Source organism: Spermophilus citellus (genome assembly GCF_964194105.1).
Source record: "Spermophilus citellus genome assembly, chromosome: 10".
In the NCBI taxonomy this organism is placed as follows: Eukaryota; Metazoa; Chordata; class Mammalia; order Rodentia; family Sciuridae; genus Spermophilus; species Spermophilus citellus.
Window position 1 is genome coordinate 38,446,820 of NC_138197.1, and position 25,375 is coordinate 38,472,194.

General features: G+C 34.4%; 1 protein-coding gene across 1 annotated transcript in view; it reads right to left on the reverse strand.

Annotated features, from left to right (window-relative positions):
- LRP6 (LDL receptor related protein 6) overlaps positions 1-25,375 on the reverse strand; it is a 186,384-nt gene that overhangs the window by 27,654 nt on the left and 133,355 nt on the right. Inside the window, exons 11-16 of the mRNA XM_081311482.1 lie at positions 22,127-22,311; positions 21,015-21,341; positions 13,250-13,452; positions 10,983-11,194; positions 9,398-9,588; positions 2,098-2,307 (exon numbers count right to left, since the gene is read on the reverse strand). Coding sequence (XP_081167608.1) covers positions 2,098-2,307; positions 9,398-9,588; positions 10,983-11,194; positions 13,250-13,452; positions 21,015-21,341; positions 22,127-22,311 — 1,328 coding nt within the window. The remainder of the gene's footprint in view (positions 1-2,097; positions 2,308-9,397; positions 9,589-10,982; positions 11,195-13,249; positions 13,453-21,014; positions 21,342-22,126; positions 22,312-25,375) is intronic.

Sequence of the window (25,375 nt, forward strand, 5' to 3'; positions counted from 1 at the left end):
TTTTTATACACACACACACTTAAAAATATTTTTACAACACAATATTATAGGCTTATGTTAATTTTGTATATAAGAAAAGCTGATCATTGGAACTAGAAACATTGTTAGGAGACCATTGAGACCTGGATATTATTCTATTTCTAAACATCTTATCTCAGAAACTTCATTTTTTCAAAAGATAAAATGATTTCACTTAAAAGGTATATTTTAGTGAGGAATCCACTAAGAATTAAATTATTAGAAGGAAAAACTGAAGATTACATGGAACTGAACCATTCAGAGACAGATAAAATTACTGCTTGGTTAATTGCAAAGGATAACCTACAATATTACAAATGTCAAATTTCCTCATATTTGGGCAAAGTAAGAGAAACAAAACATAGGTAAAACATTTTGAAATCTGTTTCACAAATTATATTTTTAAAAATAATTGTTCTGGGCTGGGGATGTGGCTCAAGCAGTAGCACACTAGCCTGGCATGCGTGAGGCGCTGGGTTCGATCCTCAGCACCACATAAAAATAAAGATGTTGTGTCCACCGAAAACTAAAAAAATAAATATTAATTTTTTCTCTCTCTCTTTCTTAAAAAAAATAATAATTGCTCTGAATTTTCTATTTAGCTTGTTTTACAAGCAACTTGACCTTTGTCATCACACACACACAAAAACAAAAAACCCAAAACAGCATCTAATGTACCATAATTTACTATTCAACTCTCATCTACAATAACATGTGTTGTGCTTCAGTTTGTGCTGATGAGGTAGATAAAATCAGCCATCTATGAAAAAGACTGTCCAAAAGAGACATCACTTATTATATTAGAAAATACAACCTATACAGCAATGTCTCTCAACTTTTAATTCCTACACTTTTGATTAACAAAAACCTTATGGTCTTATGTTATTAGAAATTTTAAGATATGTTTTCCTAAAGATAAAACCAAAATATATTAAGTTATATAAAGAAGATACTCTTTGCTGAATTTCTAAAAAAAATCCACTGAGATTTTCTGCAAATACAAATATTCATTTATCAACTGAATGATGCAGGTATTGTCAATACTATCTTATTTCTATTAAAAGCCCTATCCAAGTTATAACATAAAATGACAAAAAATTCTTTCTAATTTTCAAATATCTTTAATTTTATATCTAAATTCATGAATGGTGGCAACCTAATGAACATTTGAAATGAAAAAGGAATGGCATTCTCATTCCCTCATTCTCTTTTCATGCTTCAATTCCACTGGAAAGCACTAAGCTGAGGAGGTAAGAAGTTATAATGGTTCTGACTCTAGTATTCCACTAAACATCAGTGTAAGACTAAACTAATGTTTAGTTTACATAATGTAAGACCTGTTAGTGACTGCTATGAGGGCACTTTTGGTTATATACATGCATTAAAAAGAAATTAAGCCAAGATGCTTAGTCATTTTCCAAAGTTTTAAAATAAAATTTAAAAATCATAACTATTTTTCTAAGTTGGGAATTAAAAAATTTTATCTGAGAAAAAAGTAAACAAGCACTTACTGATTAAAGTTTTCTCTATGTTTATATACTAATTGTAGTTTATTTTGCTTTTGCTTAAGAATATGATTAATCCACAGTAAGCATATTAATTAATCATTATATAATTTTTTACTTCATTCAAACCGTAAGGGCAAGGAGGAAAAGATAAATAAATGTTAATACTACCAGTGTCTCTAAGTGACTGAGGGAGATAAAGAAAAGTCATGATAAGCAGAGTTAATACTTAGTCTTTGTGTGTGTTTTGTGTGTTGCTGAAGATGAAACCCAGGACTTCATGCATACTAGGCAAGTGTACCACTGAGCTACACCCCCAGCACAAAATTTTTCAAATGAGCATGAACATGATTTTCTCCCATTCCTGCTTTACAAGGAAATGATTAATCATTTGGAAAAGATTCCAGATGAGTTTGACATAAAGCTTTAAAAAGAGGAAGATTTTTTTTTTAATGGCAAAACTAAAAGTATATAAAAATCTTAAAGACAAGAGTCCAAGAAGACATAAAAGTGTATCTTAGTTTCTTACAACACAAACAAGTCCTCCAATTAGCATTAGTCCATCAGCACTTACTGTATTCCTGAAGGTTCAGTTCCTTTACTGCATGAATGTCACTAAGCTGAGCAATTCGAGCCTGGACTTTGGTTCTGCCCTCTCGACCTGTCATGTCAATTTTTTCAATCATTTGCTGCTGCTTATCAATCCAATAGAGCCAGTTTTCAAACACAGTTAGTCCCACAGGCTGCAAGATATTGGAGTCTTCTAACACTATCCTGTTGGCACCTTGGAAAAGGAGAATATTCAACAACAATGATTAATTTGGTCAAATCATACTTTCAACAATCATTTAATGAATATCAGACTCTAAAAGTATGGGAAAAGAAAGCATGAGCTCTTTACCACAAGGCTTAAAAATCCTGCGAGTATATATACACACATCAGAAAACAGGTAATAAATCATTAATGTGCTATCAAGAATAAATAGTAAGCTGGGTACAGGTATACATACACCTGTGATCCCAGCTACTCAGGAGGTTGAAGCAGAAGGATCACAGGTTTAAGGTCAGCCAGGGCAACTTAGTGAAACCCTGTCTTACATTAAAAAATAAAAAGGGGGGCAGGGCTGGGATTGTAGCTCAGCAGTAAAGTGCTTGCCTAGCATGTGCAAGGCCTTGGGTTTAATCCTCAGTACCACATATAAATAAATAAAATAAAGATATTGTGTCCAACTACAATAAAATAAAATGAAATAAAACAAAAATAAAAATAAAAAGGGCTGGGGATATAGCTCAGAGGTAGAGCACCCCTGGGTTCATTACCAAGTACCACAATAAAGGGAGGGGGAAAAAAGAGAGAGTGAGCTCAATAGTCAGTTAATAGTCTAGTTTATAGAAACGTAGAAAGAATTTAAAGCAGCTTATTTTTATTTCAGTAGAGTCTATTTTTCAAACTTAATTTTATGAAAACTCTAAAACAGATAAAAGTGACATTTCTTTAAATGAAGCAGTGGTGGTGAGCCCAGTTTTGTGCTTGACACACCCTACTTGGAGAGACCATTTATGAAGAACACCTGGCTTCTCAGAACACAGAAAGAAGACTGACTCACTGGGTCAAGTCTCACCCCAAGACAAGAATTATTCCTATAACATCCAAAACACAGAACTAGAAGAATCAACTTGTTTTATTGCTTGACAGTGTGAAAGTTCTTCCAGAGAGGAGGCTGACATCTGAGTCGACATAACCTATTCATTTATTCATAGTTTCTCTCTCACTCAAAATAAATAAACAAATAAGATTCCCTTTCTTCATATTTCATGATTTCTAATTAATGAGTTCAGTTAAAGAAAGACATTAGCTTATATTTTAAGAATAACAAGGAGAGCTCCAGGAAAGAGGCAAGCACAATGCTAAATTTTAATAAATGGAGAATAGTGAGAAAACCAGACAGGCAGGCATTACTTAAGTCAACATTCATATCCATGGCAAATAGATTAAGAACAAGGTTACTTGTGCTCTCTCCTAATACTAAACTGGTAGTGATAAACAAAAATAATGCATAAAACCATCCTGAGGATCTGGAAGCACCAGGTATTTTAGAATGCAGCAAAGGGAGGATTTATATGGTTGGGGCTAGAAAAAGAGTATTAACTGAAAATATGTTCAAGTTAAATAGCTCCTAGAACTCCTCCCTTAGTCTGCAGAAGACTAAAAATAACGAGACCTTAATATACCAGGCAAAAACAAAAAGTTAGTGCCATAAATGGATTATCACAAGGGAATCACTTTTTAAAAAATCTACTTTCTAATGATAATACCATTCCCAACATCTTTCAAAAACACTAGGCAGCCCACTTCTTTTTTTTAGGTACCAGAAATTGGACTCAGAGGCACTTAACTACTGAGCCACATCCCCAGACCCCTTTTTATATTTTATTTAGAGGCAAGTTCTCATTGAGTTGCTTAGGGCCTCACAAAGTTGCTGACACTAGCTTTGAATTGGTGAACCTCCTACCTCAGTCTCCTGAGCCGCTGCAACATCACACCCAGCCTAAGCAGCCCACTTTTATCCTAATACAAAAGACTGGAAGAATTTTCTATAGGAAAAACTATTAACTAAAGAACAAAAACAAACAAACAAACAGACCCTGAAATACACTAAAGAAAATAACTTCAGACAGTTTTGCCTATGAGTCCCATTAGAACTCCAGGCCTGTAGAAGAAAGCAATTGTAATCAAAGCATCTGCAAGTCTAAGTCAGCATTTTCGGTGCTTAATATTAAACAGACAACTAAGGATCACCAAATATTTAAAGAAAACCTCTGTATTAAAATTGAAACTGGCTGGGGTTGTAGCTCAGATGCAGAGTGCTTGCCTAACACGTGTGAGGCACTGGGTTCAATCCTCAGCACCACATAAAAATACATAAAATAAAAGTCCATTGACAACTAAAAAAATAAAATTGAAACTAATTTTAAAATTGAAATAAAAGACAAAGACACAATTAAAAGCAGAAGAAAATAAATAAATTAGCCATTATAACCCTAAAGAACAGGATGCTTTGAGGGCAGAGCACTCAGAGGGAAAAAAAACAAACCAGACTTTGCAAATTAAACAAGATACTAAAAAATTTTTAAAAATTTGTTTTTTTCAGTAAGAAAGTTGGGTGACAAATTTAAAAAGCTCTCCAAGAAAGCAGAAGAAAAAGAGATGTATAATAGGAGAAAAAAATATTTATAGCCAAGAAAGTTCAGCATTATCAATATAAGCTATCTACCTTTAGTCACTTGGTAGTCATCTCTATATAAAACTATCTCAGTATCATAGTGCTTATGTTCAAAAAACATTGCTTTTGCTTAATAGTGGTCCCAAAGTACAAGATGTAAAGGAGTACAGGGCATAAAATATGGAAAGAGAGATTAACTCTAGTACTCTCTGACTATGCTACAAGGCATATAGGAAATAAATAGCATGGTGTTTGGTACTATCCAAGTTTCAGGCATCCACTGGGGAATCATGGAACATATCCTCTAAGGAGAAGGGGGAAGACTGTAGATCTATGCAAGAGAATACATTCATGCAACAGAACTAAAAAGACAAGACTAGTGGATAAACAAGAATCTTATATATAATAAAAGTTATACAACAGAACAGAAAAGATGGATTATTTAGTCAATGGTGTTGAAAAACCAATTTGCCAAATAGATTAAAAAAAAAAAAACTTGGTTCCTTGTAAGTAAGAGAAGACTCCTATATGTCTGCAAGTAAAGTATAAGATCACTACAGAAAAAAAAACTATGAAAAAGTACTAAAAGCTATTAAAAAAGACCAAAATAAAGGAAGGATTCTCATGGTCATGGATAAAAAGATTAAATTTATTAAACATGCTAATTCTCCAATACATATGTTACTAATAATAAATTAATAGTTTGAATACATAAAGAATTTCTAGAAATCTAAAACAGAAAAATGGCAGCTGGGCACAGTGGTGCACGTCTGTAGTACCAGCAATTCTGGAGCCTGAGGCAGGAGGATTACAAGTTCAAGGCCAGCCAGAGAAACTTAGGGAGATATTGTCTCAAAAAAATAGAAAAGGGAAAATTAAAATGAGCAGAGGCTATGAACAGCAAATTCATAAAAGAAATGTGAATTACCAATAAAAACATGAGATTTTGTTAAACCTCACCAGAAACAGGATAATAAAAATTTTTATTAATGTAATATATCTTTTAAATTTATTAGACTGGAAAAAATCTGTAAGTCTGACAATAACCAGATTCTGGAGTAGCAGCTCTCATATATTGCTAATACAAACTTCAAATTGATATAATCACATTGGAGATTAATCTATACCTGTTAATAGACATATACAGATACACATACACATGTATGTACACATTATATTTTAGAAATTCCACTAATAATATTAGGCCTTAGAGAAATGTTTACATGTGTGCACAGGGACATGTACTATAGTACTGTTTTGTTTTTTCCCTTTTTTTGGTGCTAGGGATTGAATTCAGCCTCACCTACACTAGGCAACCCCCAATCCCTTGCAGCACTGTATTTTATGGCAAAAAAAAAAAAAAAAAAAATTTTTTTTTAGACAGTTTGAATAGCAAAACAGACAACAGAATAAAGTCACACAATAAAATGCTATTTAGCATTGAAAATAAACAACAGAGGTGTGGATAATCATGGATCATCTCAAAATCATAATTTTCCTGAAAAAAAAAAAGCAACCTATAAAGAATACATGATGGGACTATTTATATTACAAAATGAAAAAATAAACAAGTGTGTGTGTGTGTGTGTGTGTGTGTATAGATAGATAGATATAGATATATAGTAAAATAAACACAAACACCTCAAAACATGCATGGCAAAAAAAAAAAAAAACATCAAAAGTTACCTCTGGGATAGAGAAGGAGGAGAACAGAAGGAACAGAAAGGGTGTGGGGGGTGATATTAGCCAAGTTATATTGTGTGCAAATACCATCATTATGTATACCTCTAATGCACCAATAAAAAATGTTTGAAAAAACAATAAAAGAAAATAGAAGTTAACTCACTGAAGACTAAAGTTAATAATAATAGTGTATCAGATAATCTCTTGATTATCAGAAGTTATTTCCCAAACTTTCTTTTTTTTTTTAAATTTCTTTAATATTTATTTTTTAGTTTTTGGCGGACACAACATCTGTTTGTATGTGGTGCTGAGGATTGAACCCGGGCTGCACGCATGCCAGGCGAGTGCGTTACCGCTTGAGCCACAACCCCAGGCCCCCAAACTTTCTTTAATAAAAATATTTAATATTACTTTTTTTTTTTTGTACTGAGGATTGAACTCAGGGGCATCCGACCACTAAGCCGCATCCCCAGCCCTACTTTGTATTTTTTTTAGAGACAGGGTCTCACTGAGTTGCTTAGTGCCTTGCTTTTGCTGAGGTTGGCTTTGAACTAGCGATTCTCCTGCCTCAGCCTCCCAAGCCGCTGGGATTGCAAGGGTGTGCCACGGAGCCCAGCTTGGATATGCATTACTTTAATAACAAAAACCAAACATCATAAAAGAAGAGAAAGAAAAGGCAAGGGTGTGGGAACCTATCTTCAATACTAATAAAAGAGCTGAAACGTGGATATAAACAATTATTACACAAAACAGAGGTAATATAAGAGACATAGGAAAATCAGATCAGGGAAAGGATATACCATGCCAGACATGTGAAAACACGTGTGTAACTATGTATATGAATACTCAGAATCAGAGAAAGCAAAGGGGGACTCTGGTACCTAAAGAAAGGACAAAATTGTTTTGAATTTTGTTTTTTTGATATCAGGGATTGAAACCAGGGGTACTTAACCTCTGTACCACATCCCCAAGTCCTTTTTAAAATTTTTTTTATTTTGAGACAGAGTTTCACTCATCTCCTTAGTGCCTCACTAAGTTGCTGAGGCTAGCTTTGAACTTGCAATCCTCCTACCTCTGCCTCCAGAACTGCTGGGATTACAGGTATGTGCCAACACACCTGGCCAGAATTTTTTATTTATTTATTGCTTTTGTTTTAATTATAAATGTATTCAGAAATAAAAAATTTCATATAATACAATACTCTTCACATTTTAATATGCAAACATTCCAGACCTTTCTTAAGATATATTTGTTTACATATTTCAAAGTGAACATATAGACATGCCCTTATTTCTTACTGATATATATATATATATTTGTGTGTGTGTGTGTGTGTGTGTGTAGTGTGTGAGTGTGGCAGGGGGTACATGCATACATACTATATAGTTTTAAATTCTAAACAAAATTGGATCTTAATAAACACTGTTGCGTAATTTGTTTTAAAAATCATCCTCTACATCAGTACACGTAGATCTACCTTAATCTTTTAAAGGACTATAATATTCTATACACTGATATAGTAGAATGTTCCTCCATGAAAAATGATTACAAATGGTATTCATGAATGCCTCTGTACACTTGGGTTTATATTTCTCTAAGACACCCATTTAAAAAGGAAACTGCCAGGAATCAAAAGGAATGCTTGTTTTAAATGCTGATAATTATTGGCAAATTACCCTCCATAAGGTTCTACCTATTCCCATTTTCACTAAACCATTTGAGAATATGTTATTTTCTAGCATTCTGGCCAATGTTAACTACAATCAACTTTAACAAATTTTTGTCACTCTGATAGACAAAGTGTATTATTTTAAATTAATTTCCCTAATCACTAGTAAGGTTGCATAAAATGTTAAGATATAAGAAATTAGGGTAGATGAAGTAAATATGATCATAGAGGACTACAGAGAAATGAGAAATTAAAGTATACCTTAAAAGTAAAGAATGATTTAATTTGGTTAAAATATAATGTAAAGGTCAAGTTAAGTTTGTAAAAGGCAAATATCAATTTATACCAAATTAAGTGTACATCTGGACCTTTCTCCTGTAGGTTATGAGACTGTCCTGAAGATTTTTAGAGTATATTGATGACATTTGTAACCATACTTCTGGCTGGGAGCAATGGTAAACACCTGTAATTTCTGCTACTCAGGAGGCAGCGGCAGGAGAAAACCAAGTTCAAGGCCAGCCTGAATAACTGAGTGAGACCCTGTCTCAAAATAAAATAAAAAGGGCTGGAGATGTAGCTCAGTGGTAGAGCACTTGCCTAGCATGTGTGAGGCCCTGGGTTCAATCCCCAGTAACACCCAAAACAAAACAAGAAAACCACATTTTAGATTATTATGTTTGTATATATAAAAAATTATGTTCATGGATGTTTATTTATATATATGGATACATACACACACACACACACACTTTTTTTTTTTAAAGGACAGCGAGGATAGAGTGCATAACTGTACTTTCTTGTGGGTACACAGCATATTTCAGGAAGAATACATAAGAAACTGGTAACAACGGTTGCTTATTTTTTTAATATTTATTTTTTTAGGTGTAGACGGACACAACACAATGCTTTTATTTTTATGTGGTGCTGAGAATTGAACCCAGGTCCCACCTGTGCTAGGCAAGTGCTCTACTGCTGAGCCACAATCCCAGCCCCACACATACTTTTTCAAGGAAAATCTAGCGGGGAGACCATCAATCAGATGATGAGAACATGAACTAGAGGAGAACAACTAAGAGAAAAGAAAGATACATTAGAAATATACTACTACCCTATCAAGAAAACTGGCAAATAATTAGATAGTAAAAGAAAAAGCTTTTATCCAACCAACTTGGTGTATACTATAGAAGATAAAACTACAAATAAATCTATCAGAAATACAATGCAAGAAAAATACAAATGCTACTAACAAACCATCTTAAAAACTCAAATCAAAATAGGGAAATACACTTCTTAAGTACCTGACAGATCACTGCTTTCAATTCGCCGGAGATCTGAGTCAGCCCAAAAGAGCTTGCCCAACCTGCTATCAAGAGCTAAGGCAACTGGTTTACTTAAGCCACTGAAAAAGAGGACCTCTCGTTCCGTTCCATCCAAAGCAGCCCGTTCAATTTTAGGAGATCTTTCCTGAAGATTGGTGAAGTACATATACCTGAAGAGTAATTAGAAGAAAATAAGAAGTTATCAAAGTAAGAAACCATGTAAAATAAGAATATTCTTAATGATTAAGACAAATAGAGATGGCATTGGGGATGTAGCTCAGTGGTAGAGTGCTTGCCTACTAGCATAAAGCTCTTGGGTCTGATTCCCATCTCTATATAAAAAAAAGAAGATAAATGAAGGTCAACTAATATCTTTTAGATATCTTTAAATCTGTTTTAATTTATTTTTTTAATTTTTTTTAGTTGTAGATGAACACAATACCTTTATTTTATTTATTTTTATGTGGCACCAAGGATCAAATCCAGTACCTCACACATGCCAGGCAAGTACTCTACCACTGAGTCACAACCACAGCCCCCTAATTTACTTTTAAACTAATAAAAACTGTACATATTAATGGAGTAACATATGATGTTTGAATACATGTATACATGCATAACCCAGTATAACTATCTTAATTATCATTCAAAATTCTTTTTTCTAGCTTTTTAAAAAATATTGATCTAACTACAACTTAGTATTCACTGATTCACCTTTCCCCATTTCTCCCTCCCCCCTAAAATTTAATATTAAAAAAGGTCTTGGTATACTTCTCCTTTCATAGAAGTAAAAAAGAGCATACACAATTTCATAGGGAATTAACTTTCATAGATTTGAATATAAGAGTATTAGATACAGTATGCCAATGTTTTCAGAATACTACAATAAAGAAGAAATCAGTGGCCAGAGAAAACTGGACATAAAATTTTAAGTTCCTTTCCTATTAATAACTAAAAATAAGTTATATATTAATCATTTCTTATATTAACTTATAGGTTTCATCCCTTTCCTGTAATTCTTTTTAAATAAGCTACTTTCCCTGCTGAATTCCTTATCTTTCATTCAGATGCAGTTGAGTACTGAATATTTATTAAATGCAAAGCTCTGTATTAAGTGAAAAAAAAAACATTAATTTTTGTCATAAAGGAGTCTACGGTCCAATAAGAAATATACAACTGAAAAATAGTTAAGTAGAAGACAAACTGAAAAGAATTAAATATGAATAGAGAGGAACAGACACAGAGCACTGGGTATCTAGGACAGAGGAGAATCACATCTGGCAGGAGGTAGAAAGACCAAGGAAAACTTCATGGAGGAAACAGGAGCTGAAATGGTCCTGAAGGTATGGATCAAATTTAGAACTAAACCAAGAAAGGAAATTCTAGGCAGTGAAATCAAAGAAAATATAAGAAAGCTGTTAAGAAAATGCATGGGCAAGTGGACAGAGAATAATGAGCTGTTCACAGGAGCACAGAATATTTAAAAGATAAATAAAGAACTGAAAAGGAAGATTGAGAAGGGTCTCAGATGCAAATATATCTGAATGCCACTTTAGTAACATACCCTTTCTCTGGGTTTACCACAATGGCTCGAGGTCTGTCTTGCTCGCCTTTCAGCACCACTCCAATTGATCTTCCATCTAATCTGGTCACATTAATGACATTGGTAGCCTCACAAGTCCAATAGATGTACCGGCTATAAATATCAATGCTGAGGTCATAGGGCTGTATTTCTAGGTTCTGATTCGGAACTGAGCTCACAACGACAGTAAAGCCCTAAGGAAAGAAAAAGTCACACACAGAAAGTTAAAGACTCCGTAACAAATAGCCCTGAGGTATCTACTCATAATGCTTCCGCCTATGTGGTTACACACCTGAGAAGGAGCTCTCAAGTCTCTGGGAGCTTTTTTTACTTATACTATTTTTTATAGATAATGCACTTCTTTATTAACATGCATCTCAAATATTCTGTGGGATTGTTATGGCCTAGGGCAGAAGAGGGAGCCGAGGATAGATTAGTTGCTCCAAGAACCTAATGATGCCTTGATTAGAGACAGAAGGAAGAAAGTAACAGCAACCTTCAGCAAACTGTAGACTTACAGGCTAGAACCACACCCTAGAAATACCTTTAGAGCAATGGTTCTCAACCAGGGATAAATTCTGTCCCTACAGACATTTGGCAATGTTTGGAAACATTTTTGGTTGTCACATCTATGGTGATGTTATTGGCAATATAGTGAGTAGAGGCAAAGGATGCTGTTAAACATCCTACAACATGTAGGATAGCCCCCACAACAAAGATTTATCTGGCCCCCAATGTCTAAAGAGTTTAGAAACTGCTCTAGAAATGATAACGCTAGTCAGGGCTACAAACCAACTCTATCAATCATCTCTTTCTCTAATCCAGAAACTCACCTCCAAATAAATAAAATAAATATATACTTTTTAACAAAGTCAATCATAGGAAGATTTATCCATCTGAATAAAGTACATTTCCTTTACTAGGACTTTACTATTAACATTCCTTAATGAGGTTATTTAATTTATTTGCAATGTCCTTGGCTATATAATAACCATAACTTCTATCTACTAGTTATCAATCATTAATTCTGTCCTACCCAGTATAAAGTGTATATAGAATACACAACTATAACCTCACCCCTAAATGATCTTTCCGTAGCTCTAAATATATTACCATCTTGTTCTTAACTGTTTGAAAAGATGTAACAAAAATTAGTAATTTAATCCTCCTATATTTTAGTACATTCAAAATTCAATTTAACATCACTGCTATAAGGAAGACAATAGTTATATGTATTGTAATTCCAGTCTAACCCTGACTGGTCACAGAACGCAAGGAAGTTAAGTATTAGAGTGGTATATAAATCCATGACTAGTGTGTAGGCATAAGTAAGACTGACAATATTCTCATTCCCATCTCATAGTCACTAAATAATATTTACCAAAAAATATTTGATCAACAGCACATCCTAGATGTTTTAAATTTTACAAAATTATGCTATATATGTTGTCCTCTGAACCTTTTAAATAATAGGTAATTAGTAATGTAACACTTATTTGTCAAGTCCCTATCATATAAAGGTAAGCACTATGTAACTTTGCATTTTTTTCAGTTAAAAAAATTTATGAGATTCCCAGGGAAGGAGAAAGCTTGGATCAGAACTAAGGCCTATTTGACTTCAAAACTTCTAACATTCCACACAAATGAAATCATAAGAAAAAAAAACTATATAAATGGATGTGGGTAGCAGTGACAGTCATTACTGATACGTGAGCTTAAGTTCTCCTAATATAATTTCCATCCCAATACCACTGTCAAGTAATTGTTCACTCAGAAAAATCATCAGGAATAAAAGAGAGTTACTAGGTTCAGAATTTCAGTCTCTGTCTCTGTCTCTCTCTCTCTGTGGCAAGAACCAAGTAAAATAGTATAATTGGTTAGTCCAATTACCAGTCAGAAGAAATGGATTTTGAACTGAGCCCGGCTAAGTATGGTGGCACACTCCTGTTAATTCCAGCTACTTGGGAGGCTCAGACAGAAGGCTCACAAGTTCAAGGCCAGCCTCACCAACTTAGCAAGGTCCTGTTTCAAATTAAAAGGGCTGGTGACATAGCTCAAGAGCCCTTGCCTAACATGTGTGAGGTCCTGAGTTCAATCTCCAGTATAAGAAAAAAAGACAGAAAGACTGATGGATGGACAGATGAAAGGGAGAGAGGGAAAATAAAAGAAAGAAAAAGAGAAAAGGAGGAGAGAGGGAAGAGAAAGAGGAGAAGGAAGGGGAGGGGAGAAATTAACGGACCCTGAATTACCTGGCTTCCATCTTCTTGAGCCTTTCGGATCATGTTTTGTCGTGAGTCAATCCAATATAGCTGCTTGTCCAGGGGGTCATAGTCAATGGCCCGGACATTTCGAAGGCTATGGATGGGAAGGATGATGTCAGGACTCTGTTGTTCATCAATCACCATGCGATTGATAGCACTCTTTTGACTGAAGAGCAGGAAGGTGGTAGGGGCTTAAAAAAAGAAAAGAGCAAATCCAAAATATAGTTATTCTGAGTCTTGCATTACTCAAATATTTGACTAGACTATTGTATATTATTTCCTGCGTACAATACAGACAGACATAGCAGGATTCAGAATATGCAATCCAAAACTCTCTTCAGAGCGACAATGATGAGCACTCTGGTTACCAAACCAGTTACCCAGTGACATAATCTACTTTTCTTCTTCTATCACAGATATCATAGGAGATTTCAATGAAACATTTAATAAACGTAAACTTAATTCTAGTCCATCAGGTGAATAACTCTATTCCTCCTTAACCTATTCTTGTGTGTGTGTGTGGCCGAAAACCTGGGCCTCCATAGGTCAAAAAAGAATCTTCATTATTATTTTAGATTCAGACTGTTCATTATCTAATCATTGATTACTAAGTCACTGACCCTCCTCTTGATCAAATTTTATCCAACTGTAAAATAAAGATAATAGCCACCTTGCCCTTCTCATTGAGTTGCTATAAAAATTCTATCACAGAAATGAAAACACTTTAAAAACTGGAAGCCAGGATATAAAAGTACAAATAGCTATTGTTTATTATTATCAATTATTATTAGTAGCATTAATAAACTTAGATTAACAAGAATTAGACAAAACTTCATGAAATGCAGATATAGACTTTATTTTGCTTTGTAGTGTATATAATGGCTGCAGGGAGAAAAGGCAGATAAAAATTATCCCAAAATTAATAATATAGACACTTCACATTCTTTTTTTAAAATTTTTTTATCGGGCTGGGGATGTGGCTCAAGCGGTAGCGCACTCGCCTGGCATGCGTGCGGCCCGGGTTCGATCCTCAGCACCACATACCAACAAAGATGTTGTGTCCGCCGAGAACTAAGAAATAAATATTAAAAATTCTCTCTCTCTCTCTCTTTAAAAAAAAATAAATAAAATTTTTTTATTAGTTATTGATGGACCTTTGTTTAAATGTGATTCTGAGAATCGAACCCAGTGCTTCATTCATGCTAGGCAAGTGCGTTAACACTGAGCCATAACCCCAGCCCCACATTCTTTATTTTTAATCCTCAAAAGAAACCTTACATTTATATTTTCACTAAAATAAAATTCTCCTTTGATGCTAAGTTGATTCCCTAAATTCATGAACTGGGAAAATACATTGCAAACACTTCCCTTTCCCAAGGACTAGGCTTCTGGTTATTATGTAATCACTTTTATCATAGGAAAACATCTAGAAAAGAATGCCAGTGATAACAACTACAAAATCTAGTAGCATTTTTAAATCCTCACTAAAATACAGCTGTCTCCCCTTATTAGTGGGAGATGAATTCCAAGACTCCCAGTGGATACCTCAAACACAGACAGTATTGAATCCTATATACACACACCTACCTATTATTAATTAATGCATAAATTTGGCACAGTAAGAGATTGACAATAAGAATAGAATATTATCAGAATAATTATAATAATATATTTTTATTAAATAATATTCTTTTATAATACTATATAATTTTATTAAAAATTGCCAGCATCACTACTTTCATGTTTGGGGGCCATTATTAATTAAAATAAGTACAACTTGAATATAAGCACTGCAGTACTAAGTGACAAATGATCTGATTACAGAGATGACTACTAAGTGACTAACAGGCAAGGTAGCATATACAGCATGGACATGTTGGACAAAGGAATTCACATTCTAAGCAGGATGAAAATGACTTCATCATGCTTCTTAGAACTACATGGAATTTAAAATTTATAAATTCTAGGATGTCCCATTTAATATTTCTAAATGGCAGGTAAGATATCTGAAACATTGGAAAGTGAAATCAGATGAGAATACCACTGTTTGTGTGTGTGTGTGTGTGTGTGTATATATATAAATTCCATAATTATATTCCATTCTCTCGGTTTCCAGTCATCACCTAAATCCAGTAGAATTTTGTCCTTCTCAGAAATACAAACATTAAAAAAAAAAAAAAACAAAAAAAAAACACCCCTTTGCAATCCAGAACTCATTGTTCAGTATGAGTTTGGATACGCAAGCAGAAATGTCATACCTAAGATAGCTTATAGTGATGGGATACTAATAACTAAAAAGGCTGGTTTTAAGACAAGTTGACAAAAAGAACAAGTCATGAAAGAAATCTCAGATACATTGATTCAATATTCCAATTTTCATACTGATATAAGAAAATGGCTTCTTTCTTAAAAGCTTCTATCCTCAAAAAATGATATGTGGAGTTGAAGATATATCTTAACTGTGTTTGGATCATGTTTGTTTAACTGTCATATTGACATTCCTGAGGGTGATAATAGGAATGAATATGATTTGAACTCACTGATGTTTAGAGAAGTTGCAGCAACTGAGAACCAGACAGATCCATTTATTCCAAAGTGATCCTAAAATCAATTACTTGAAAAAATTAGATCCCAAATATCTTAGATGAAGAATCCTGAAATCATTATCAATATGTGCATAATTCAAGTGGAAATAGAAGCCCCCCCATTCCCTGCCAAAGAATTGTGGGCTGATGGGACAACTAAATTAAGCATCAGTTCTTCTAAAAAGGGATCTTTGAGATGTACAACAAAACAATCACCCTGGGAAATTCCTTAAATAAAAAGTATTGACTTCAAACAAACAAAAAATCCCAAAAAGAACCAAGTCAGAACTAAGGGCCTATTTTAATCTATGTCCCATTGTTTACAGCTCCACTACTTGTGGTTCTCTGGATTACTTTACATTCACACTCATATGTATATTGACTTAAACCCCAAAGGAATTCATTTGCACTCACAAAAAACTTGATATTCACAACAATGAAATTCTGCTTCATTTAAGTTCTTCATTAATTAAAAGTCCATATTTAGTTCAGAAGCTTTAGAAAGGATGTCAACGATCTACTAGAATTCTACATTATGGAGCCCATCATGTATTTATTTAACTTTTAACAACTGTAATAAGAGTCCAGGCCTTAAGAACATTTCACATAAAGTAGCTGCAAAGTCTCCTACAACTTTTTTTAAGGACTGATTTTTGTCAGTAACATTCTTAGTAAATTTAAAGAAAAAAAGACTGTAAATTGATAAGTTTCCAACGGCATAAGCACTATGTAGATACTAAGAAAATGAGACTTAGCAGAAAGACCCCATAATCTTAGTTCCCAAATTTTCCTATCTGGGAAACAATTTATCAAATATACAGTTGGCTTCTAGTAGGATTTCTTCCCCTCCCCCAAGACAAGTTTTAACCTTCAATAAGATTTCACAATTGGGTGCAGATCTTGTTCTAGAATTGCAAGTTAAGATGAAGTCAATTGTAACTCCAAGAAAATGCTTGTTTCAAAAAGTCTACTCAAAAGACATTTACAATTATAAATGGTTACACTATTTCTAAAACTCAACTAATGTTCTGACTTATTTTACCATGAGTTGGGGCTTGCAATGACACAGAATATGGCATTTTTAAAGACTAAATCCATTCTAACTTATGTAAACTCTAAACACAAATCCCCCATCTCTTGCACAATTGCTGCTTTAAAAATTATACAAGCATGTTGTCTGAATCTTCCATTCCCACAACAAAGACAGCAACATGCAGTAGTAGAATAGGATGTGTTGAAGGCACCAATATTTACTTGTACCTTAAAGGAAAGTGCTGCTCTTAGATGAGAACAGAATAAACTACAAAGTAAAACCCACCACATATGACTATGCCATTTGTGCATGCCAAGGGCACTGAGCAGGAACTGAAATTCAGCACACACTTTCATTAGCCAAGTCATGCACCAGTAGGATCAAGTCTGCCCAGAGGAAACATCTTTTCCCAATCTGCACAAAGGTGCCATTGAGGCCACTTCAGTACTAAAAAAGGGGCTGCACAATTTGGCTCCCTATTTCATCTCACTTAATCTTTTTATTCACTCTGCTCTAGCAACACTAGCATCTTAAACGTTCTTGTATTGTGTTAGACTTGTTCCTCCCAGGACTTTCGCATCTGCTCTCCCCTTTGACTTGACTGGTCTTCTCCCAGGTATCTCTATAATTCACTTCCTTACTTGTTCTGACATAAATGTCACTTTTCAGTAAGGACTCTTCTGATCATCTTATTTAACAATCAACTCTGCTGCCACCACCCTTTCTTCCTTGTAATATTTCTACATAATATTTGTCACCATTTAACACTGATACAATTTATTTAGCTCATTATTTGTCAGAGTGGTAAGTTCTGTGAGGGCAGGAATTTATGTCTATTTCGTTCACTGTTGTGTTTTCCATTGACTAAAATAATGTCCAGTATGAATTAGATATTAAATAAATATTCACTGAAGAAATAAATGAAGAAACACACATTTGATGACAAGGAAAGCCCTGCAGCCTTGATTTTTTAAAAAATATTTTTTAGTTGTAGTTGGTACAATATCTTTATTTACTTATTTATTTTTATGTGGTGCTGAGGATTGAACCCAGCACCTTACACATGCAAGGCAAGTGCTCTACCACTGAGCTATAGTCCCAGCCTCTACAACCTTAATTTTTAAAGTAAGAAAATAAAATTGTTTGAGAGGAGGAAAAGAGGGAAAAAAAAACTATCAAGGGCCTCCAACATGTTTCACAGGTATATCATACTGTTATTTAATAATTCCCAAGATTTCCTTTTTACAGGTGACCAAATCAAGGTTCAGAAAATTAAATAATTGGGGCTGGGGATGTGGCTCAAGCGGTAGCGCGCTCGCCTGGCATGCGTGTGGCCCGGGTTTGATCCTCAGCACCACATACAAACAAAGATGTTGTGTCTGCCGATAACTGAAAAATAAATGTTAAATTCTCTCTCTTCTCTCTCTCCTCTCTCTCTCACTCTCTCTTAAAAAAAAAAAAGAAAGTTAAATAATTTTTCCAAAGCCATAAAGCAGTTGAGAGAAAAGCACTTGTGTTTTTGTAGAACCTATCTTGCCTTTTCATTCAGAGGTTATAAAGAAAGGGCATAGATTAGGTATGCAGGACTCACCAGCCCTTATAAGAGCTAGGTTTTTACTCTGTGTAAAATGGGGAGCACTGCAAGATTTGAGTACAGAAACAAGGTAGTCTGATTTAGATTTTAAAACAGGTCAAAGAGCAAAGGACACAATGTTAGAAATTTTGGAGGGCAAGAACATTGTGCTAAACTTCTCTTATAATATGCCCTAGAATCTAATATATTTCTACACAAAAATTAAATAGTACTCACTATGAAAAGAGCACACAGCAGGGCAAGGTGGAGCACACCTGTAATCCCAGTGGCTCGGGAGGCTGGGGCAGGAGTGATGATTTCAAAGCCAGCCTCAGCAATTTAGCTAGGTCCTAAGCAACTAAGCATGACCCTGTCTATAAAGAAAATATACAAAAGGGCTAGGGAGTGGCTCAATGGTTAAGCGCCCCTAGGTTCAATAACCAGTACCCCTCCCCCCAAAAAGAGTACACAATAAATCTCTTGAAACACTGCTTACATGTCTCAGAAAGGCAGTCAACAGATTTTAGGGACATTCAGCAGTGATTTCTCATGGCCCTTACCCAATAACCAACAAGCCTGGGCATAAGCAACTACAAGACTAATTTCTTCTTCCATTCAAAGCCAGATTTCTTCAAAGAGATGTCTGTAAATACTTCTGCCTCTTCCTTTTTCTTTCATTAATTTTTTAAACTACTCAAATCTGCATTTTACCATTAATTCCCTGAAATCATTCTCTTGAGGGTTACTAATAATAATCTTACCCAAAACTCAAATAGATACTATTTTAAATATCAACGTATTCAACCTCTCTGCAGTAGTCAATGGTCCTTAAAAAACAACTTTAACTCTTCTCTTCAGTGCCTCAATTCTCCCCTGCTTTTCTTCTTACCTCTGCAACTTTTCAGTGTCCTCTACAAACTCTCCCTTCTGAACCAGAGTTCCATAGGTTACCAGATCCTTTTTTTCCCTCTCCACCAGAAACAGGCAAACTATGGCCTATAAACCAATATAGCATGCTTTCTTCTTTTTTTCTTTTTTTGGTAATAAAGTTTTACTGAAATTTAATCATGCCCACTTAAAAAATGTATTGTTCATTGCTGGTTTCAAGCTATAGTGGATAGATGGGCAGAACTGAGTTGGTATGACAGAGCCTACACACCCACAAAGTCTAAAATATTTACAATTTGGTCCTTTATAGAAAAATTACCTTCTCCCTAGGTGGTAATCTCATTCATTTTAAATATACCTGGCAATTAAAAAATTCATACCTTTAATCTCATCTTTTCATAGTCCATCAAAAGTGACACCTGAGATGTCATCTTTGCTTCTTCTCTTTTCTTTTCGAATAGAACCCTAAGTTCTATTCATTCTAGCTCCAAAGTATACCCTGAGACCATCAAATCTCTCCTTACCATAGCCACCACCACAGTCTAAGTCTACCTGAATTACCATGCTATTCTTGACTTCCAGGCTACCCTTTCTTCTTCCCAGGAATCAGAGCATGTATCTTATTTAATCTATATAACAACCCTATAAGGTATTTATTATTATCCCCATTTTTAAAATGAGAAAAATTAAGACTTTAAAAAATTTGTTACTTGTGTAAAGTAAAACACTAATTGTGACAGATTCAAAAATATATTCTCTTAATCATTAAACTATATGGCTGCATTCTCTTTCACAATTGAATTCTTTATCAGAATAGATTAAATCTTTGCCTGTGTGATTTCTGATACATTTTCTCAGACATAGAACAAAGTAGTTAATTATATCAGTATCTTGTAACAAGTTCCTTATTTTCTCCCATATTAGCACATACCCTCTGTCTCCTATGAATCTACTTTCTGACCTCTACCCATTTCTTGATCAGACATACCAATTTTTTCATGTCTGCCTATTAAGACATGGGCTTTCATACATAATTAAGTCATACACCAAGTTTACCCTAGCCAAATGTTCTTCTATACACTATGCTGTTAGCACTGCATGTGTATAATGTTTATTGTGAATTACTTGCCAATACTTAAAAATGAAAAGACCCAAAAGACTAGATTTTTTAATAGATAAGAACACCAGCGGGAATTAAGCAGCACCATTCACTATGTTTGGAGAACATGTGCTCTCTAGTTTCCCATCTATTGACTATGTTGTAATACTGGGTTAAATTTTGTCATATGCATTTTCTTCCTGGCCTCATATGCAATTAAATCTTTGTTTGTCCTATTCTATACACTTTAAAGAACAGGAGTTTATGTTTTGGGATTCTGTTTGTGTACTATTTGTTCTGTTCTTCCCTTCCTTAATAATGAATAAATATGAATTATGTACAAACATGCATGCATGCATGCCTCTCAGAAATTATGTACATTTTACACTAAACATTAATGTCCAAAGGTAAAAGACTTAGTCTTTCTACAATATCAAGTTGCTATCATCAAATAAGTGACAAAAATTTGTATCCACCCTCCCTCTGGCCTTCCCCTTAATTAAACAGATGACCAACTTGACATCCACAACTATTTACCCTAGAAAAAGACAAAGTATTTTCAAAATGCTGCTTACCACTACAAGTTTTATTATCAGTATTCAAGGAGTAGTGGGCAGGGCATCCACAAACAAAACCTCCAACCGGCACAGCTAAGCAGAGGTGGGAGCAGTGCCCGTTGCTGGAAGCACACTCATTCCACCCTGCCTGCCGAGAAGAGTGAAAGACGAGGATGTCCATCACATAATCCAAATGGCCCTGAATGATGGTGCGGTTTTGGCCACTGGTTTTGTTGGCACGTTCAATGCTGCGTCGGCTCCAGTCCGTCCAGTAGATGTAATCTTGGTACTGAGTTAAGCCAAAAGGATGAGGCAAGTCATCCGCTATAACTTCACGGTTGAGTCCTATTTTTGGAAAGGCAGTAGACAGGGGAGATGCACAAGGATGAAATATGTGAAAATACAAGCATCTTGTTGTCTCCCCCCCCACAAAAAAATATTAATATGTAAAACATTACATTATAATAAAACAGAACAATTCATTTGAAAGTAACTCTAAAACCAGACTGGTTCTCTGAAATTAATCTATTTGTAGTCTGACCCCATGTCTCAAACTCGTATTCCTACTATAAATAACTGTTTAAATTCCTCTGAGTGGTTTTTTTTTTTTAGTTATAGGTGAACACAATTTTTAGAAATTGAATGGATTTGTCTCATGTTTCCAAACCAGTTTCATGGTAGACCTAGAACTAGAACCTCATCCTTTGCCAAATGCCCTTTCAACTAACCTACAACTAAAAAAATTTATTTTATTTTTATTTGGTGTTGAGGATAGAACCTAGTGCCTTACACATGTGAGGCAAGCGCTCTATCACTGAGCTACAACCATAGCCCCATGAATGGTCTATTTTAATTATGTATAATAATTATATTTATTATTATTTTTTACTGGTATAAAAATTTACTTCAGGACTAGAGGGATTTATAAATGTTATTACAAACCTAACAATAGTGAAATTTTTGCATATGAAGTAGATATGAATCCCAGTAGTTACTATTAATAATGATACAACTCCAGAACAGAGAAAGCAGCTAAACATCTATATGAAGTTGTCTAACCAATAATGAATAGCTGTCACTGATATTTGTGTGAAGAATATACTATCCCAGTAAAAAGTAGTAAAGCTTACCAAGCATATTGGAAGATTCTATTAAGTTGGTGTCCAGGTCTGTCCAATAAAGCCTCCTTTTAGCATAATCAATAGTTAGGCCATTTGCCCGCCCCACATTTGGAACTAATGTAGTACGTTCACTTCCATCCATAGCAGCTCTATCAATCTTAGGTTTTCCACCCCATTCAGTCCAATACATAAATCTGAATCAAAACAATTAACAATTAACATTTCACTTTTGGCTTTCTGGGAAAACTGGTTATATTCATTCATAGTAACTAAATAAATTTAAAGAAATACATATCAAGAAAATGGGTAAAACAAACTTTCAACTAAATTTATTTTTTCACTTCCCCAAAAAGGAAGTGAGTCAGCTTTCCTTAGTTTTTCCAATGAATTTATTCCATCCAAACCTAGGAATTGGAAACAAATCAATGGTTTCTTTACTGCAGCTATGGCATTTATAAAACGATTATTCATGAAAAAGCAAAAGATTAAAGCTCCAGTCTAAGAATCTGGTTCACTTTTGACTAAAATGTCTTTATGTGTTTTTTAATACAAATAACTTTAACTTTTTAATTGTTGAACTTAACTTATATAATAAGTTTGCCTCAAAAACAAGCTGCAGAAGTACATCAAATGTAAAAATAAACAATGAGTCTTTGAAAGGCTCAAGTCAAATGAAAAGCCTGAAAATGCATTTGGTCATACCATCCCAGGGAACATATTGTATGTATAAGAACAATCAATCACCCTTGATGTGTCAGTGGGGTAATGAATACTATTACCATTATCCCTGTGAAATGTTAAGATTCCTTTTTTTTTTTTCTTTTAAGTTGTTCACTTTAATCTTAGAACTACCCCACAGTATAGGTGTTTTATAGATGGGGAGACCAAAGGACTAAAATAAATTGAATGGATTTGTCTCATGTTTCCAAACCAGTTTCATGGTAGACCTAGAACTAGAACCTCATCCTTAGCCAAATGCCCTTTCAACTAACCTAGGAAGATGCTAATTCTCAAGACACTAAATACTGGCACAAGGAAAACATTTCACATGCCAACTCTCAAGAAGTTAACTGAGGAAAGACATTCACTCATCAGCCTGTCAGCTGATGGCTAACTTGGTAAAGGTGTATGAACATGCTTTCCTGAAAATTAAAGTAGTCCTGGGCTTTTTTTTTTTTTTTCATTTGTACTTGTCAGTTGAAAGGCATATGTACATCAAAAGAGCCAAAGAAAAACAACCGTGTAAGAAATTTTACCCTTGCCAGCAGCAACCTATATTAGAATTCTTAGTTCCAACTACTAAATTTATCTGAAACCTAATGCTTAGAACAAAGATCACCATAATTCCACAATATGTCAGTGCAAAGAAGTTGTTTTTGATGTGGGTTTCTGACTAGATGGACATGGTAGTCTTCCCTTATCCATAAGGGACACACTGCAAGACTCCCAGTGGATGCCTGAAACCATGACAGTTCCAAATACTATATATTTTAAGTTTTTTCCTATACATATATATAACAAAGTTTTATTTACAAAGTTTTATTTATTTCTTGGCCCAGTAAGAGATTAAGAACCACTAATTTAAAAAAAATGGGGAAAATACTGTAATAAAGTTATATGAAATTTATGAACTGTTGAAGAGAGAGAACTCAAATTACTAACATACGGGATGAAAAAGGCAATATCACAACAGATGCTACAGAAATACAGAAGACAATTAGAAATTATTTTGAAAACCTATATTCCAATAAAATAGAAGACAGTGAAGACATCGATAAATTTCTTAAGTCATATGATTTGCCCAGACTGAGTCAGGAGGATACACACAATTTGAACAGACCAATATCAATGGATGAAATTGAAGAAGCCATCAAAAGACTACCAACCAAGAAAAGCCCAGGACCAGATGGGTATACAGCGGAGTTTTACAAAACCTTTAAAGAAGAATTAATACCAATACTTTTCAAGTTATTTCAGGAAATAGAAAAAGAGGGAGCTCTTCCAAATTCATTCTATGAGGCCAACATCACCCTGATTCCGAAACCAGACAAAGACACCTCAAAGAAAGAAAACTACAGACCAATATCTCTAATGAAACTAGATGCAAAAATCCTCAATAAAATTCTGGCGAATCGAATACAAAAACACATCAAAAAAATTGTGCACCATGATCAAGTAGGATTCATCCCTGGGATGCAAGGATGGTTCAACATACGGAAATCAATAAATGTTATTCACCACATCAATAGACTTAAAGATAAGAACCATATGATCATCTCCATAGATGCAGAGAAAGCATTCGACAAAGTACAGCATCCCTTTATGTTCAAAACATTAGAAAAACTAGGGATAACAGGAACTTACCTTGACATTGTAAAAGCTATCTATGCTAAGCCTCAGGCTAGCATCATTCTGAATGGACAAAAGTTGAAGGCATTCCCTCTAAAATCCGGAACAAGACAGGGATGCCCTCTATCACCACTTCTATTCAATATAGTTCTCGAAACACTGGCCAGAGCAATTAGACAGACGAAAGAAATTAAAGGCATAAAAATAGGAAAAGAAGAACTTAAATTATCACTATTTGCGGATGACATGATTCTATACCTAGAAGACCCAAAAGGGTCTACAAAGAAACTACTAGAACTAATAAATGAATTCAGCAAAGTGGCAGGATATAAAATCAACACACATAAATGAAAGGCATTTCTGTATATCAGCAACAAAACTTCTGAAACGGAAATGAGGAAAAACACTCCATTCACAATATCCTCAAAAAAATAAAATACTTGGGAATCAACCTAACAAAAGAGGTGAAAGATTTATACAATGAAAACTACAGAACCCTAAAGAGAGAAGTAGAAGAAGATCTTAGAAGATGGAAAAATACACCCTGTTCATGGATAGGCAGAACTAACATCATCAAAATGGCAATATTACCAAAAGTTCTCTATAGGTTTAATGCAATACCAATCAAAATCCCAACGGCATTTCTTGTAGAAATAGATAAAGCAATCATGAAATTCATATGGAAAAATAAAAGACCCAAAATAGCAAAAGCAATTCTAAGCAGGAAGGTATAGCGATACCAGATTTCAAACTATATTACAGAGCAATAGTGACAAAAACAGCATGGTACTGGTACCAAAACAGGCGGGTGGACCAATGGTATAGAATAGAGGACACAGAGACTAATCCACAAAGTTACAACTATCTTATATTTGATAAAGGGGCTAAAAGCATGCAATGGAGGAAGGA